The sequence below is a fragment of the Mobula hypostoma genome, chromosome 1 (genome assembly GCF_963921235.1).
Source record: "Mobula hypostoma chromosome 1, sMobHyp1.1, whole genome shotgun sequence".
NCBI classification, from domain to species: domain Eukaryota; kingdom Metazoa; phylum Chordata; class Chondrichthyes; order Myliobatiformes; family Myliobatidae; genus Mobula; species Mobula hypostoma.
This window is the reverse complement of record NC_086097.1, coordinates 77,205,115-77,220,760: the sequence shown is the minus strand read 5'-3', so window position 1 is coordinate 77,220,760 and position 15,646 is coordinate 77,205,115. Positions and strand designations below refer to the sequence as shown.

General features: G+C 39.7%; 1 protein-coding gene across 1 annotated transcript in view; it reads left to right on the top strand.

Moving 5' to 3' along the window:
• katnbl1 (katanin p80 subunit B-like 1) overlaps positions 1-3,199 on the top strand; it is a 35,327-nt gene extending 32,128 nt beyond the window's left edge. Inside the window, exon 10 of the mRNA XM_063051168.1 lies at positions 1,278-3,199. Within this exon, the coding sequence (XP_062907238.1) occupies positions 1,278-1,310 (33 nt within the window). The 3' untranslated portion in view covers positions 1,311-3,199. The remainder of the gene's footprint in view (positions 1-1,277) is intronic.
• The last annotated feature ends 12,447 nt before the right edge of the window (positions 3,200-15,646 follow it).

The window sequence follows — 15,646 nt, the reverse complement described above, 5'->3', positions numbered from 1 at the left end:
TTGAGGTACTGCATTTATCACACCAAATCTGTAGAAATCCTGCCCTAAGAATTGCTCTGAGAACTAATAAAGTCCCACCCACATTCACAAACATTCAAAGATCCTCAAAAGCTACTTAATATTTGAATTAATTGAATAAAAAAAATAAATCTGACTTTCCAATTATTGTGTTAGATAATCTTTAAAAATGTACATTTTCCTGCAGATTTTCACTGTCTACTGCAGAAAGCAGTTAGCCTAGGACTGGTGATCAGTTGAGCAGAAGTTCAGAACTTGTTCAGGAGTCCTAAACTTTATGCCCAGAACTGTCACATTTCATAGTAGCGATAACCTGCCTTCCAGGTGTCAATTTATTTACATAGCATAGGCTTTTCTAATGATTTTAATAGTTAAGTATTGCTGTTTTATCTTGTGTAATTGATTTGTTCATTATTTCTGTCCCCTTGCATGTCAGTTTTCAGTTCAATATGATTTGTACCAGACAGGTACATCATTTAGAATTTGTCTTGAAACATATCTCAAGATGGGTAAACATATCTTTATTTAAGCTACCAATATTGCAAATAGACAAAATATATATTTTGCAGTTCCCCCTATAGAATCTGGAATACACATGTAAATTGCCAATTGTGCAAGTACTAACTAGGTCACCTCGATAAGATGGTGATGCACAGTTGTCTCACATCCATTTAGTTTTAATTATACAAGGGGTGATTGATAAGTTCATGGCCTACGGTAGAAGGAGTCAATTTTAGAAAACCTAGCACATTTATTTTTCAACATAGTCCCCTCCTACATTTACACACTTAGTCCAGTGGTTGTGGAGCATACGGATCCCTTCTTTGTCAAAGTCAGTGTCTTGGACCTCCAGAAGTGGTCTACAGCAGGGGTGATTGATAAGTTTGTGGCCTAAGGTAGAAGGAGATGAGTTATTAACTTCAAACTTTCTGCATAATCACTCAAGGAGCTGAATGGCCCGTGCATGTAACAAGAGCTGTAGAACTCATCTCCTTCTACCTTAGGCCATGAACTTATCAATCACCACTGCTGGAGGTCCAGAACGCCAACTTCTCTCCACGACCGCTGGACTAAGTGTGTAAATGTAGGAGGGGACTATGTTGAAAAATAAATGTGCTAGGTTTTCTAAAATTGACTCCTTCTACCTTAGGCCATGAACTTATCAATCATCCCTTGTATGTCAGATTTGTTTCTAAAATGAGCTTCTAAGGCTCATGCAAGGAAAAATTTAATGATTTAAAATGTTTTTGTTTCTGCAGAATGTGGGAACATACCTGGAGCAGTTATACTAAGTATATGCAGCATCCAGGGGACTTTATTTTCCAAGACTATCAGCAGTAGCATCTGCTTCACGACTCCACATAAATCACCGTGTTTGTTGAAATGTTTGGGAGACCAGCACTGCAGGGAGTAATCAACAGTAGCTCAGCACTACATTCATTGCTGACAATGTTCTAAAAACCACTATTGAACCATGCGAGGCTACTTCATATTGAAGTGGTTTATTAGCCAAGCAGCATTTAACTCGACTCCATGAGCTGACAAAGTGACACTATTCTGCTTTCCAGATTTATACAGCCTAACTTGGACAGGAGATCTGTGTTCTTCAATATTGTCACACCAGTGCCAATCAGCTGCCACTGAAATGCTGCTTCAGTGCAATTGGACACTATGAATGTATTTTCTGTATATTTGATTCAACTTTGTAAAATTTGCAAATGACAGTAGAGCAGTAAGTTATCATTTCACTAAAGTTCCATAGTTGAGCATGCAGTTGTTTACTAATCATGTAGCAAGGTGACCTTAACAAAATGTGCATAGTACTGTATTCTTTTTATTGTACCATTAAAATAGACATTTCATGTGAGTTTGCACTTAAATAAATGTTCTGACTTTACATAGTATTCATTCACAACATGTGCATAGCTTTCATGTGAAAGGTTATTTTGTGAACCTTTTGCATTTGCATTCTACTTGGTCATCGAGTACTGCTGTGTGGAATGGGTCCTTTGACCCAGCCGTCGTGAAGCAAGGTGCCCATATCCCATTGAATCTTTCCTATCAACCTACCTGTCCACATATCTTTGAATCATAGATAAAGTAGCTTTTCAGAAGTATATCAGTGCAGACAATTAACGTCTTCTCTGTGACATAGCTTACCACTCGCTAAATTGACTGAGATTATAAAGAATAACAAACTGGGTTGGTTCAAGTACTTATGACTGTAATCTCAGTTGTAGGAATTGCTGACTGAAGCAAACACATTTTAGATTTAAAAATTCAAAGCTTAGAACCAAGATATAATTGTGTTTTTTTAAATCATGGAAAATTACTATTGTTACAGTGCTGATATCAAACTTAGGCAATCTATTTGGATTCACTTTTGCTTGTTGAGGTTTCTATAATCTTTCAATAGACTTGCACCCTCCTGATAAACTGTGCAGGGCAACCTTTTGAAAGAATCACAAGATTGTATCTGTAAACTAGACACTCAATTTGCACATTAATCAAATCTAGATGTAACAACTGCCCTGATGAACTGTTTGACCTACTGACTTCCTGCAGAGTAATATACACAAAATGCCAGATTTCCAGCATCTGCAGAATCTCCTGTGTTTATGTAACAACAATTGTTCTTCTAGATAATGTTGGTAAAGATTATAATGTTACATAGACTACTTCATTAATATTGGAAACATAAATCAGTCATTATTTGCATATTTGACATTGTATTACCAAGGTGGCCCATTTCAGTCTGTTGAGTCTGTGCTGACTTACAGAACTATTCCCCCATTAAATTTTCCCAATAATTTGTTGTCCCATATTGCCATCAACACCCCTTCACCTTCACAGTGTGGCAATTTAGTCATCAATTAACCATTTTTAAAAAAACAGATCTTTAGGATAAGAGGAGAAATAAGCATGTCTGGGGAATGGGATGAGATTGCTTTGTGAGATTCAATACTAGTGAGAATGTGCAAGCCACACACAGTATCACCTAGATATTTAACATTCTCTGCATCTCTAGTCCATGGCCATCAGTGATTGGTTTGAAACTCATGGTCTGCTGCAAGTAAGCTTGTTCATAATGACAATAAATTTGACCTCGATGCATTGGAATTATTTTAGAATGACTCTTGTACATAGAACTTAAGATTTTCCAGTGATACAGCACTCAAGATACAGCAATAAAAGCTCTTTGTACATTTTGTGCTCCTCTCTAGAATGGAACTGAAATCCATAACCTTCCAACTTGCTGATTAACATGTGGAATTGATTCCTGGAAGAATGGTGCAGGTGAAAAGCCTGGGATTATTCAAAAACCAAATGCCACTGTTTTGCAATAGGAGCACTCTCAAAATCACCGCATATTAAGTGGTAAAAAAGTGAGGAGGTGTTATAATGAAAAATTATTTCTGTTGGAGCAGTCTAATTTATGAGAAGTGGTAGACGAAGAGGGTAAAGTGGCTGTACATTAATTCAGAGGATCTGTAAAATGTGTAGACTTCATTTCACATCCTGGTAATATGAAGTCTGATAATGTTCGTTGAGATTTTAATCATAAGACCAAAAGTTATGGGTTCAGCCTGGATATTTGCATATTTTGTATATCGTATAAGGGCAAAACAAATATGCTGATGTATCCTCACAAGTACATTCAAAATACATGAAGCTATTGCAGTACACCAAGCTAACCTAAGGCAACTCTACAAAATGTCTTCTCCCCACCCGCATAACAGTCTGAAAAAGATGTATGTAAGAAATTGAGGATTCCTGACCTGCCAGTGTAGTATACAAGTACAATCTATTATCCCATATTTCAGTATATGAGCAGAAACTGAACTTCATGACAATGCCAAGCCATTTTGTGCAGATAGTAGCACAGTATCTTAAATTTAAAAAAGCAAAGCATTTGGAATGTAGTCAGTACAATTTGAAGGGTTTTTTGAAAAGGTTTTAGCTATTCTGTTTGTTATAGTAGACCATGACAAAAAGCAATGGACTTTGGCATAACACCAAATCTCATGTTTACTGCACAGGCAAACTGGAAGAAAAGGGTATCTTCATGGAATAATTTGGAGATCTCATGTCCAGCTAAAACCTGAACATACTCTATTTCTTTTTTCTCCCATTTTCCTAATGATCATAAAGTATGATCTAATACCCAACAGAGTGCATTTACTTTATATTGTTTGCCAAACCATGTAAGTTTCCTTTTTAAAATAACTGATTTTTGAAACTACCAAAATAATTATTGTGTTGACTGATACTGTTTAAGTGGACTTTGTCCTTTAAGAATTCACTTAGCAGTAATTCAAACTGATTAGATACGGGGATAGTTAATAATGTTTACTTTTAATGGAAAGGAGAATTTAGTATAGATTTAGGGAACGAATTTTAGAGGTGGCATCATGATCTGGTATAGTAATCATAATGCACAGGAACATAACAAGCTGCCGAGATTAGTGGACTCTGCCCAATACATAATAGGCGCATCCCTCTCAATCTCTGGTTGTATCTGCAAGAGGTGCTTCCTCAAAGCAACATCTGTCATCAAAGATCCCAGCACAGAAGCCTGAAGTCCCACACCGCCAGCTTGGAATGGCAACTTCTCTTCAACCATTCTGTTTTTGAACCAAATGGCAAAACCCTAATCAGTACAGATAAGCAACACTTTGGCCACTTGGCACTAAAATGGGCTTTATTTCTTCTAATTGTATTTTATGAATGAGTATAATTTATGTTTATCTTATTGTGAATATTGATTATGATCCTATGTGCCTGTGATTCTGCTGCAAGTAAGTTGTTCATCACATAGATGCATATATGCACTGTGTATATAACAGTAAACTGGATTTTGACTTGGCTCAAGAAATAGCTGCTAATGTGCATAAAGATGCATATATTGAATTTTAAAGCGAAAACTAGATGCTGGAAATCTGAAATAAATGCTGGAGAGAAACTCAGGTCAAGGCAGCATCTAGTGGAGAAACATGTCCCTGGTCAATTATTCTTCATTAGAAATTAACTATGTTTGCCATAAAGATGTACAAACAAATAATGGTATTCTACTTACCCCAAACTTGACTTGCAGCCCTATTATCTTCTCTGTCACAATGACTGAGACTCTCAATATTGTAAAATGCTGTATGGAAAAGTGTTTGTCAAATTTGTTCAGGAAAATTTCCTTATTCGCTACATAGAAGTCTCAGCTAGAGAGTGTGATACCAGATCTCTTATTAGAGAATGAGACAGGGCATGTGACTGAAGTTTATTATATAGGGGAACATGTTACTGTACATCTAGTGATCATAATGCCATTAGTTTCAAGGTAGGCAAAGCCGAGGATTTGAGGCCTTCCCCTCCGGAGATTCTCGATCGCACAGTGGCAGCGGGTGCAGCTCGTAGAGTTGCTGCTTCACAAGCCATCGGGATTGCATCCTGATCTCCCAGTGCTGACTGTGTGGAGTTTGCACGTTCTCCTTCTGGCCACCACAAATTGGTCCAAAAATATAAGTAAGTGTTAGAAGCTGGGTGGGAATATAAGGAGAGTAATCATCAATTATAGGGAGAAAATGATGGCTCCATAGGACACTATCAATTTAATGGGCCAAATGGTCTCCTAAGAAACATAGAATATGCAGATGGACCCACATGGTTTTGCATGAAGGAATATGGAATATGTAGATAAACCCACATGGTTCTGCACTAGAGAATATGGAGTATGTAGGTGGACTAACACAATTCTGCACTAAGGAATATGGAATATGCAGCTGAACCCACATGGTTCTGCACTAAGGAATATGGAATACGTAGGTGGACCCACACGGCTCTGCACTAAAGAATATGGAATATATAAGTGGGCCCACATGGTTCTACACTAAAGAACATGGAATATGTAGGTGGACCTACGTGGTTTTGCACTCAGTGGATTGGTCTGGATTATGTACTCCTGTCAACAAGAACACAAAACAGGAGCAGAAATGGGCCAACAGGCCTCTGAAGTTTGTACCAACGTTCAATATGATTGCAGTGACCTATGTTGGCCTCAACTCCTCTTCAGAAGCATTTTCCACATCCCACTATTCCTCTGCAGCCTCCTGCCTCCAAACTAACATGATCTTGTCACTCCAGCACCCTGAAATGAGTGAAATTCTGATGAACACATGCATCTCCCTTGTGCATTTAAGTTGTTAGTTGGAAGGATCAGTCTGGTCCTAGGATTGAGATCCTAAATTGAAGAAAGGCTTATTTTAATGGTATTTGAAAGGATCTGATAGGTGTGGATTGGGACAGGTTGTTTTCTGACAAAGGTTTACAGTACTTGGTAAATAGGAGGCCTTCAAAAGTGACATTTTGAGAGTATAGTGTTTGTATGTTCCTGTCAGAATAAAAGACAAGAATAACAGTTTTAGGAAATATGTTTTTGAGAGATTGAGGCCCTGGTTAAGAAAAAGGGGGTGCATAGCAGGTATAGGAAGGAAGGAACAAATGAGGTACTTGAGAATAACAAATGCAAGAGGGCAAAAAGAAAACGTGAGGTTTCTCTAGCAACCAAGGTTTCTGAGGAAATTTCCAGGACTGTTAATGAAGGTAAGCCAGTGGATGTTGTCCACGTGGACTTTAGCAAGGCCTTTGTCAAGTTCCCATGTGGGAAATTAATTTAATAGGTTTAGTCACTTGGCATTCAAGATGCCATAGTAAATTGGATTAGATTGGCTTTGCGGTGTAGTGGAGAATGAGTCTGCAACTAGAGGTCATGGGTTAAGGGTGAATGGGGAACATGTGGGATTGATTTCAACATGTAAGAGAAATTTGAGTAGGTACATGGATAGGAAAGGCCATGTACCAGGTGAGGGTTGATGAGATTAGTCAGATTAATGGCTTGGCACAGACTAGAAGGACCAAAGGGCCTGTTTCTGTGCTGTAGTGGTTTATGATCATTCATTCCACCTTTTTTTTTTAAATGGTTTCCACCCCTTCCTCAGCTCATTTGCTACTGAAGTCCTAACCTTTGTGTCTGTTGCTTGTCTCAAATCCCGATTGTCATCACCTTTTTAGGATAACGTTGTGCACAATCCAAACACTGCTGCCCATATATGAATTTGTGTCTGCCAACATACAGACAACAGCCAACATTGACGCCCAGTACACAACTGTCTTGGCATTACAATTCCAATCCTTGTGTTAAAATCTCTATTTATTCCTTGTCTATTTCTGTAATCTCCAGGTTGACAACCCAATGAGATGCCATTGTTCCTCAACCCTTGCCTCTGTGTGTCTCTCTACCAAAAGTTCTCTTTCTCTATAATTGACGTAGATCAATTTGTGTTGAGGGCTTGGGTTTAATGAAGTATTAAGTGGACTTCTTAAATTATCATGGATAGATAGATACTTTATTGATCACAAAGGAAACTACAGTGTCATAGTAGCATCACAAGAGCACAAATATTAGAAGAGAAGTAAGAAAGAATTAAAAAATAAGTTAACTCAAACAGCCCAACAGGAGGGGTTCATCACTTCCCCAACTATAGGTTGACTGATATTAGAGCCTAATGGCTGAGAGTGAGAATGACCTCATAGTGCTTTTTGGAGCAGCACAGTTGCCTCAGTCTATGACTAAAAGTGCTTCTCTGTTCAGCCAAGGTGGCATGCAGAGGGTGAGAAACGTTGCCCAGAATTGCCAGGATTTTTTGTAGGCTCAGCCTACAGTGTGTCGAGTTTGACTCCTATAACAGCCTTTCTAATCAGTTTATTGAGCCTTTTGGCATCACCGTGGGTGATGCCATTACCCCACCACACCACCATATAGAAGATTGTACTGGTGGCAACAGACTGGTAGATCATGTGAAGGAGAGGCCTGTGTACTCCAAAGGACCTCAGTCTCCTCAGGAAGTAGAAGTGGCTCTGGCCCTTCTTGTACACGGTCTCTGTGTTGGTGCTCCACTCAAGTCTGTCTTCCAGGAGCATCCCCAGGTACTTGCAGGTCCTCACCACATCCACATCATAACTCTGTAATCAGCATCAGGTTTATTATCAGCAGCATGTGTCATGAAATTTACTAACGCAGCAGCAGCAGCAGTTCAATGCAATGCATGAAAATATAGAAAGGGCAAAAAATAAGTAAATTGATTATATTAAGTATATATATGTGTGTATATTGAATAGATTAAAATAGTGCAAAAACAAATAAAATACATTTTAAAAAGTGCTGTAAAGCACTCACATTATTGTTGAAGGTACCTTGTCAAAACCATTTTGTTTATTTGCTACCTCCATTATTGACACTAACCTACAGAAAGAAGTGTCAGGAAGGATGGAGGAAGATTAAGGAGCATAAAAGTTGAAGATATAGTTTTAAGCTTAGGGATAAGATACTGAAAGGAGATGTGAGAGAAACTTGCTTCACTTGGAGTGGTGAATACCTGGAATGTGCTGCCGGAGATAGTGGTGGAAGCAGATTTGCTGTCACCATTTAAGAAGTGTCCATATTAACAATTGAATCACCTAGGGATAGAAAGCTACAAGCCATGTGTGATTAATGTAGATGAGTACCCACTGGTCAGGATGAATGCAGTGGGCTGAATAGTTTGCTCCCTATAATTAAAACGGAGGTGTTAAGGGAGGAATTTAAGATCTGGGGTCAAGGCAGCTAATGTAAATCCAATACTGAAACCTCTGGAAACAACGAATGCTAACATTGCATTTCTCTTCCTTACCACCGACTCAATTTACAAGTTAATCTTTAGGGAATACTGCACAAGGACACCCAAGTCTCTTTGAATCTCTGATTTCTGCATTTTCTTCCCATTTAGAAAATAGCCTATGCCTTTATTCCTTTTACCAAAGTGCCTGACCATACACTTCCCTACATTATATTCCATCTGCCACTTCTTTGCCCATTTTCCTAATCTGTTTAAGTAATGCAGATTCCCTCAGCACTACCTGCCCCTCCATCTATCTTAGTATCATCTGCAAACTTGGCCACTAAACCATCAATTTTGTTATCCGAATCATTAGCATGGCAACACTGTGGGCCACCCCCAGCACAATCCTCAGACTGTGTTGGTCGTTAATGCAAATGATGCATTTCACTGTTATTTGATGTACATGAGACAAATACAGCTAAACCTAATCTTTTTTTTAAAAAATCTAGTCTAAGATTGAGTACCAACCAGCTGTCTGTATTGGCAGGTCTACAAGTTATAACAGGCTACAAAATGAAGTCAAGAAGCATCACCAACAACAGAGCATCTTTTCCTTATGAGCTTAATGCATTCTACAAGGGATTGAAACATCACCACCCACCCCGACAGCCTCCAATGCTCCCAAATCCATATTTCAGAATCAGAATTAAATTTTCAGCCTTATTATCACTGGCATATGTCATGAAATTTGATTTTTGTGACAGTGCAATACATAAAATTAGTATAAATTATGATAGTATATAAAAAAATAAATATATTGTACCAACAGAGAGCAAAGTAATGTAGTGTTCATGGACTGCTGAGAAATCTGATGGCAAAGAGAAAGAAGTTATCCTAAAACATTGAAAATGCATCTGCTAGCTCCTGTGTCTCCTCATTGATGGTAGTAATGAAAGAGGGCATGTCTTGGATGGCATCTTCTTGAGGCATCACTTTTCGAAGATGTCGTCAATGGTGGAGAAGCTGGTGCCCATGATGGAGCTGGCTGAGTTTACAACCTTCTGCAGCTTTTCCTAAGCCTGAGCATTGGTGCCTCCATACCAGATGATGCAACCGGTCAGAATGATCTCTGTGGCACCATAATCTATATCCTGATCATATTTTTATATAGAACATGTTTATTAAGCTGCTGCTGGATGTTTAAATTAAAGTGACTTGGTTAGTCAGCCCCGACATTGCAAGGTTGAGGTATAGTTGTATGACTTTCTCAAGGGCAGGACGTGCCTTATCAGCCTGATTGAATTCTTTGAGGATGTAACAAAACAAATTGATGAAGGTAAAGCGGTGAATGTAGTGTATATGGATTTCAGTAAGGCATTTGATAAGGTTCCCAATACAATCTCATTCAGAAAGTAAGGAGGCATGGGATCCAAGGAGACCTTGTTTGTGGATCCAGAACTGGCTTGCCCACAGAAGGCAAGGGTAGTGGTAGATGGTTCGTATTCTGCATGGAGGACGGTGACCAGTGGTGTTCCACAGGGATCAGTTCTGGGACCCCTCCTCTTTGTGATTATTATAAATAACCCGGATGAGGAAGTAGAAGGGTGGGTTAGTAAGTTCACTAATGACACAAAGGTTGGGGGTGTTGTGGATAGTCTGGAGGGTTGTCAGAGGTTACAGCAGGTCATCAGTAGGATGCAGAACTGGGCTGAGAAGTGGCAGATGGATTTCAACCCAGATAAGTGTGAAGTGGTTCATATAAGATGTTGGTCAGACCCACTTGGAGTACTGTGTTCAGTTCTGGTCACTTCACTACAGGAAGGAAATGGATACTATAGAAAGAGTGCAGAGGAGATTTACAAGGATTTTGCCTGGATTGGAGAGTGTGCCTTATGAGAATAGGTTGAGTGAACTTGGCCTTTTTTCCTGGGAGCGACAGGATAGAAGTGACCTGATGGAGGTGTACAAGATGATGAGGGGCATTGATCATGTGGATAGCCAGAGGTTCTTTCCCAGGGCTGAAATGGCTAACAGGAGGGGGCATAGTTTTAAGGTGCTTGTAAGCAGGTACAGAGGAGATGTCAGGAGCAAGTTTTTCGCACAGAGTGGTGCACTGGAATGCACTGCCAGCGACGGTGGTGGAGGCGGATACAATAGGGTCTTTTGAGAGACTTAGAGGTACATGGTGCTTAGAAAAATAGAGGGCTATGCAGTAGGGTAATTCGAGGCAGTTTCTAGAGTAGGTTACATAGTCGACAGGTTACAAGGCCTGTAATGTGCTGTAGATTTCTATGGTCTATGCTCTATGTAAAAGGGTATTAATGTTTCTACCTTCCTTGCAGATATTTTTATTGTACTGGAGAACCACATGGGCATCAGGATACGATAACAAATGATCCTAAGGGACCATTTGTATCGAATAATAATGGGAGGTGGTGGAACATGATCAGAAAGCAATATCGGAGAACCAAGACAAACAAAGGAAAAATTATTTATGCTTTGTAGATGATTGCTCACCTGTACAGGATGGTGAGAAGACAGCCAAATGTGGGATATATCTGAGGGTAAAAGAATACATTTACAAAGGTGAAAGTTCATATCAAATATCCCAGTAGGGAACAATAGCGTTTTTAGGTCCATTTACTGAACAGCCCTTAGTTAATGATGTCCATGGTAAGTTTACAGTTCTGTGGGATCACACTCAAGTGAATGTGAGTTGGAGCAGTGATTCACTCGAAATACCTATTGAGGTGGTTATAGCCAAGTATTTTCCAAAGGATGCTTTGATTATTAACTGTACACAAGATAACATTGTATGGGGGCGGGGGCAGGTGGGGGGGGGATGCAGAGTGAAAAGAGTTCACAATGTTGGTAAATAACACGAGAATACTCTTATAAATCCCTAAATAACCCACCAACACATGCTATTGTTATGAATGGTACTAGAAAAGGGATAGATTTTTCAAGATGTTATCAAGGGGGAGACCATTGGTCTTGTCTAGAAGAAACAACAAAACAGAAACTTACAAATTGTGGCACTCATGAAAATTGTTCATTGTCTATGTTGCCTGTGAATAATCAGTTTTTCTTACAATATGCATTGGTGGGACAGACGTATTACGTAGTAACAGTCACCACAAGTTATACCAAGGGATGGAAACAATACCCTTTGGAAAGTCACAATGTCGCCATACAGACTTTGGTTTTGATCTGGCCATTGGAGGACAAACTTTGCCTCAGCCAGCACGACACAGCAATGAAGGAGAACTTCAAGAACCAACACACTGATACAGATAGATACCTGTGGGACTATGTTGCTGCTGAGTTGCCACCAATTTCTCACTTGACTTCAGATTGGACACGTGTTATGGAGGAGGCAAAGGACATAATCCATCAGTGGACTAAACACACTAAAGTAATTAAAACACGCGCTGGCAAGGCAAATGAAATATTGAGTGAGACCCAGGCTTTTGGAGTAAGTTTTGGAATTGGGGAACAAATGTTCAAATACATCTGTGGGAGAGAATAGTATCGTCTGCTGCTATAACACTAATTTTATATACACTGATAATTATAATGCTTAATGCATATCAACTGAGAAGGTGGAAGGCTGAAATAATGCAAAAATTAGAGGATAATGCTTTTGTGAAACAGCAGAGACAGTTGTTGGTATAAAGTTGAATTTGAATTTAGTAAGTAAATGTTAGTATTATTTATAGAATAAGTGTTGCACACCTACTAGGGTTCCATGGCAGTCCTGTGGGCAGTCAACAGAATGAGAGGAGGATAATGATCCTAAAACCAGTATCTTTGGATCAAGAAGAGGTAGTTGTTGGCCAGAAGGAACTACAGCATACAAATCAGTGGATTTTGATGAATCAAGGAGAGGGAGAGCAGACGAACCAATTGTCTGTCCCCACCTCCATTTTGTGAACTCTAAACTGATTCTTGCTCTGGGATAATCTAATTAGAGCAATTGAATGTGGACACAAGGTTCAGCTGCTAAACCGGAGACTGCTCTCAGATGAGTAGCTATTTATTCTGTAAAGTGGCAAACATGATCTGTAATCTGATTAGACTCAGTGTTTAGGTCACCTGGTTTTGACTGTTTGAACCAGTCAGAGCTGAAAGGAATAGGGCGGGGGGGGGGCAGAAAACATAGAAGAATATTGGCTGTATCTTTAATAAATCCTCAGTGAATCAAGATATGAAATAATAGCATGAAAAATCAATCCAAGAATATGCAATAATGTCCTTTGTTCCTGCTTTGCCATTCCACAAGGTCATGTTTTATCTCAGTCACTTTCCTGTACTAACACCAGAGCTCTTGATTTCTTTAATATCCAAAAATAAATCATTTGCTGTCCTGAAATACTCACTAACAAAACTTCCACAATTCTCTAAGGTACACAATTCCAAGCCCTGGACTAGAGCCAGTAAGAAGATGACCCAGGTAGGTCAGGTGACCTGGAGCCAATAGTGTACCCAAAGAGGAACACTATAAGAGTCAGCTCCAAGTACGTAAAGACAATAATTCTTCAGCAACCAGTATGGATGAGGACGACCCCATGAACACGTGGAGATCTGGAGCACGAGGAACGCGTGGCCAGCACAGACTCCTTTCCCGGGTAATAGCTTTTCTCTTCATCGACTGCTCATGGAGGGTCAGGGAATTCTGTGAGTGTGCACACAGATAGTTTGTGAATGAGTGAATGAATGAATGAATGAATGAAATTTATTTTGGTCAGTACAAACATGACAAAAAGCATCACTTTCAACGATTATTTCATAGTTTGTGAACCCACATGCTTTTTAGTTGAGACAATAAAGGTTACTTGTTAGTAAATACAGATTTTCTCTGTGCCTCTCAGATCATTGTTACTAAGAGATAGATCCTTATAACACCGGTCACAAGCGACACAGCATTAACTGACTGCAAATCTCCTGGTTCATCCACAGCTTTTGTCTTGGGTATATCTGGTATATTCTCAAGTCCTGTAAGCATTCCTCCAACTTCCTTGATCATACCTCAGTGGTCCTCTCCACAAGTGCTGCAGTCCTCAGTCTCTGCCTGCATGCCAGGAGTAGAAGTACATCCTGGTGATCAAACTTGCCAAGATACAGGTGTAGGATAACTCAGTAAGCGTACCTGATGGTGGTTAACGGTGGTCAAGTATATTGGCTCTTCTGCTTCCACAGGTGATATGCTGGCAGTAGTTAGTCAAAGATTTCTTTAAGCTGGTGTGGTTAAAGTCTCCCACAATGATCAGGAAGGCTTAAAGGTGTGCTGTCTTGTAACTGCTGATCATGGATCACAGTACTCAGCTCCTCCAGTACCAGCCCGACGTTGGCCAGGGATGGAATGTACACTGCAACCAGGATGATGGCAGAAAACTCCCTGAGCAGCTAGAATGGACGACACTTGGCCGCCAGATATTCCAGGTTGGGCAAACAGGACTGAGAGAGGTAAAGCCCTTAAGCTGAAGTACTATAGATGAGCCATGTCTCTGGGAAACAAGTACACATCAGTCCCTGATGTCCCTGTGGTACTGCAGTCTTTTCTGGGATCCTCAGTTTTAGTTTCTAGAGACTGTATATTAGACAGGAGGGTGGTAGGGAGTGGAGGCCTCAGGACCCTACATTTCAGTTTTACCTGCAGATCCTGTGCAGTCGGGTTTATGATTTCCATGGTGTAGTTTGTTCCTGCCAAAAAAAATCATGCTCCTTGCAATGTAAGAGTAATGGAAATTTTGCAATCTGCGTTAAAATGTAAGGCCAATAGATGCTACAAGTAAGACAAAACTACAATGAGCTGTTATGTGGCTGAGCATGAACATCAAAATTCTGATTAACTATCTGCACCTCCATAATTAGATAGGAAATTGATTAAATGATGCACATGGCTTGTAGAAGTACAGGTTTACAGGGTTTTACTATTTCCTGGCAGTCAAATACTGGGGACCGCTAAACGTTTATTATACCTTAGTTGGGAGCTAATCATGAAGCAATTACCATGCACAAGTAGCTATCTGCTCCAATATGTACTTGTCTGCATCAGGTATCTGCTTTAACATACCATATAGGAAGATGGATGACAGTTCATCAGAATTGCTGATTGGTTGTTGATTTCACCTTGGCAATTGTGTGCAACTTTGATTACAACTTTGAAAATTGTTAACCAAGTTCTCTCTAAAAATTATCAAAAAGTTCAGGGAGATTTTTTTTACCACCAGTCGTATTGTGGTTACAGAATGATCTTTGCTCTATCCCTCTAACTTGCTGTATCTTTAATAAATCCTCAGTGAATCAAGATATGAAATAATAGCATGAAAAATCAATCCAAGAATATGCAATAATGTCCTTTGTTCCTGCTTTGCCATTCCGAAAGATCATGTTTTATCTCTCAGTCACTTTCCTGTACTAACACCATAGCTCTTGATTTCTTTAATATCAAAAATAAATCATTTGCTGTCCTGAAATACTCACTAACAAAACTTCCACAATTCTCTAAGGTACACAATTCCAAGCATTCAGTCTTGTGTGTAAAAAATTTCTTGTCAATTCTGAATAGCTGACCAACTACGTTTATTCATTTCCATAGATGCTGCCTGACCTGCTGTGTTCCTCCAGCATTGTGTGCATTGCTCTGGATTTCCAACATTGTGTTGAGGAATAATTGGGTCTTTCTTAGGATGGCATATGGCCTCTACATCGGTGAAACCCGTCATAAATTGGGGGGCTGCTTTGTCGAACACCTCTGCTCCATTTGCCACATGCAGAGCTTCCTGGTGGCCAAACATTTTAATTCCGATTCCCATTCCTGTTCCAACATGTCAGTCTATCACCTCCTCTTGTGCCAAGATGAGGCCACCCTCAGGGTGGTGAGCAACACCTTACATTCCCATCTGGTGGCCTCCAATCTGATGGCATGAATATCGATTTTTCCATCCTGTAAACAGCCCCCCCCATTTCTCACTCTA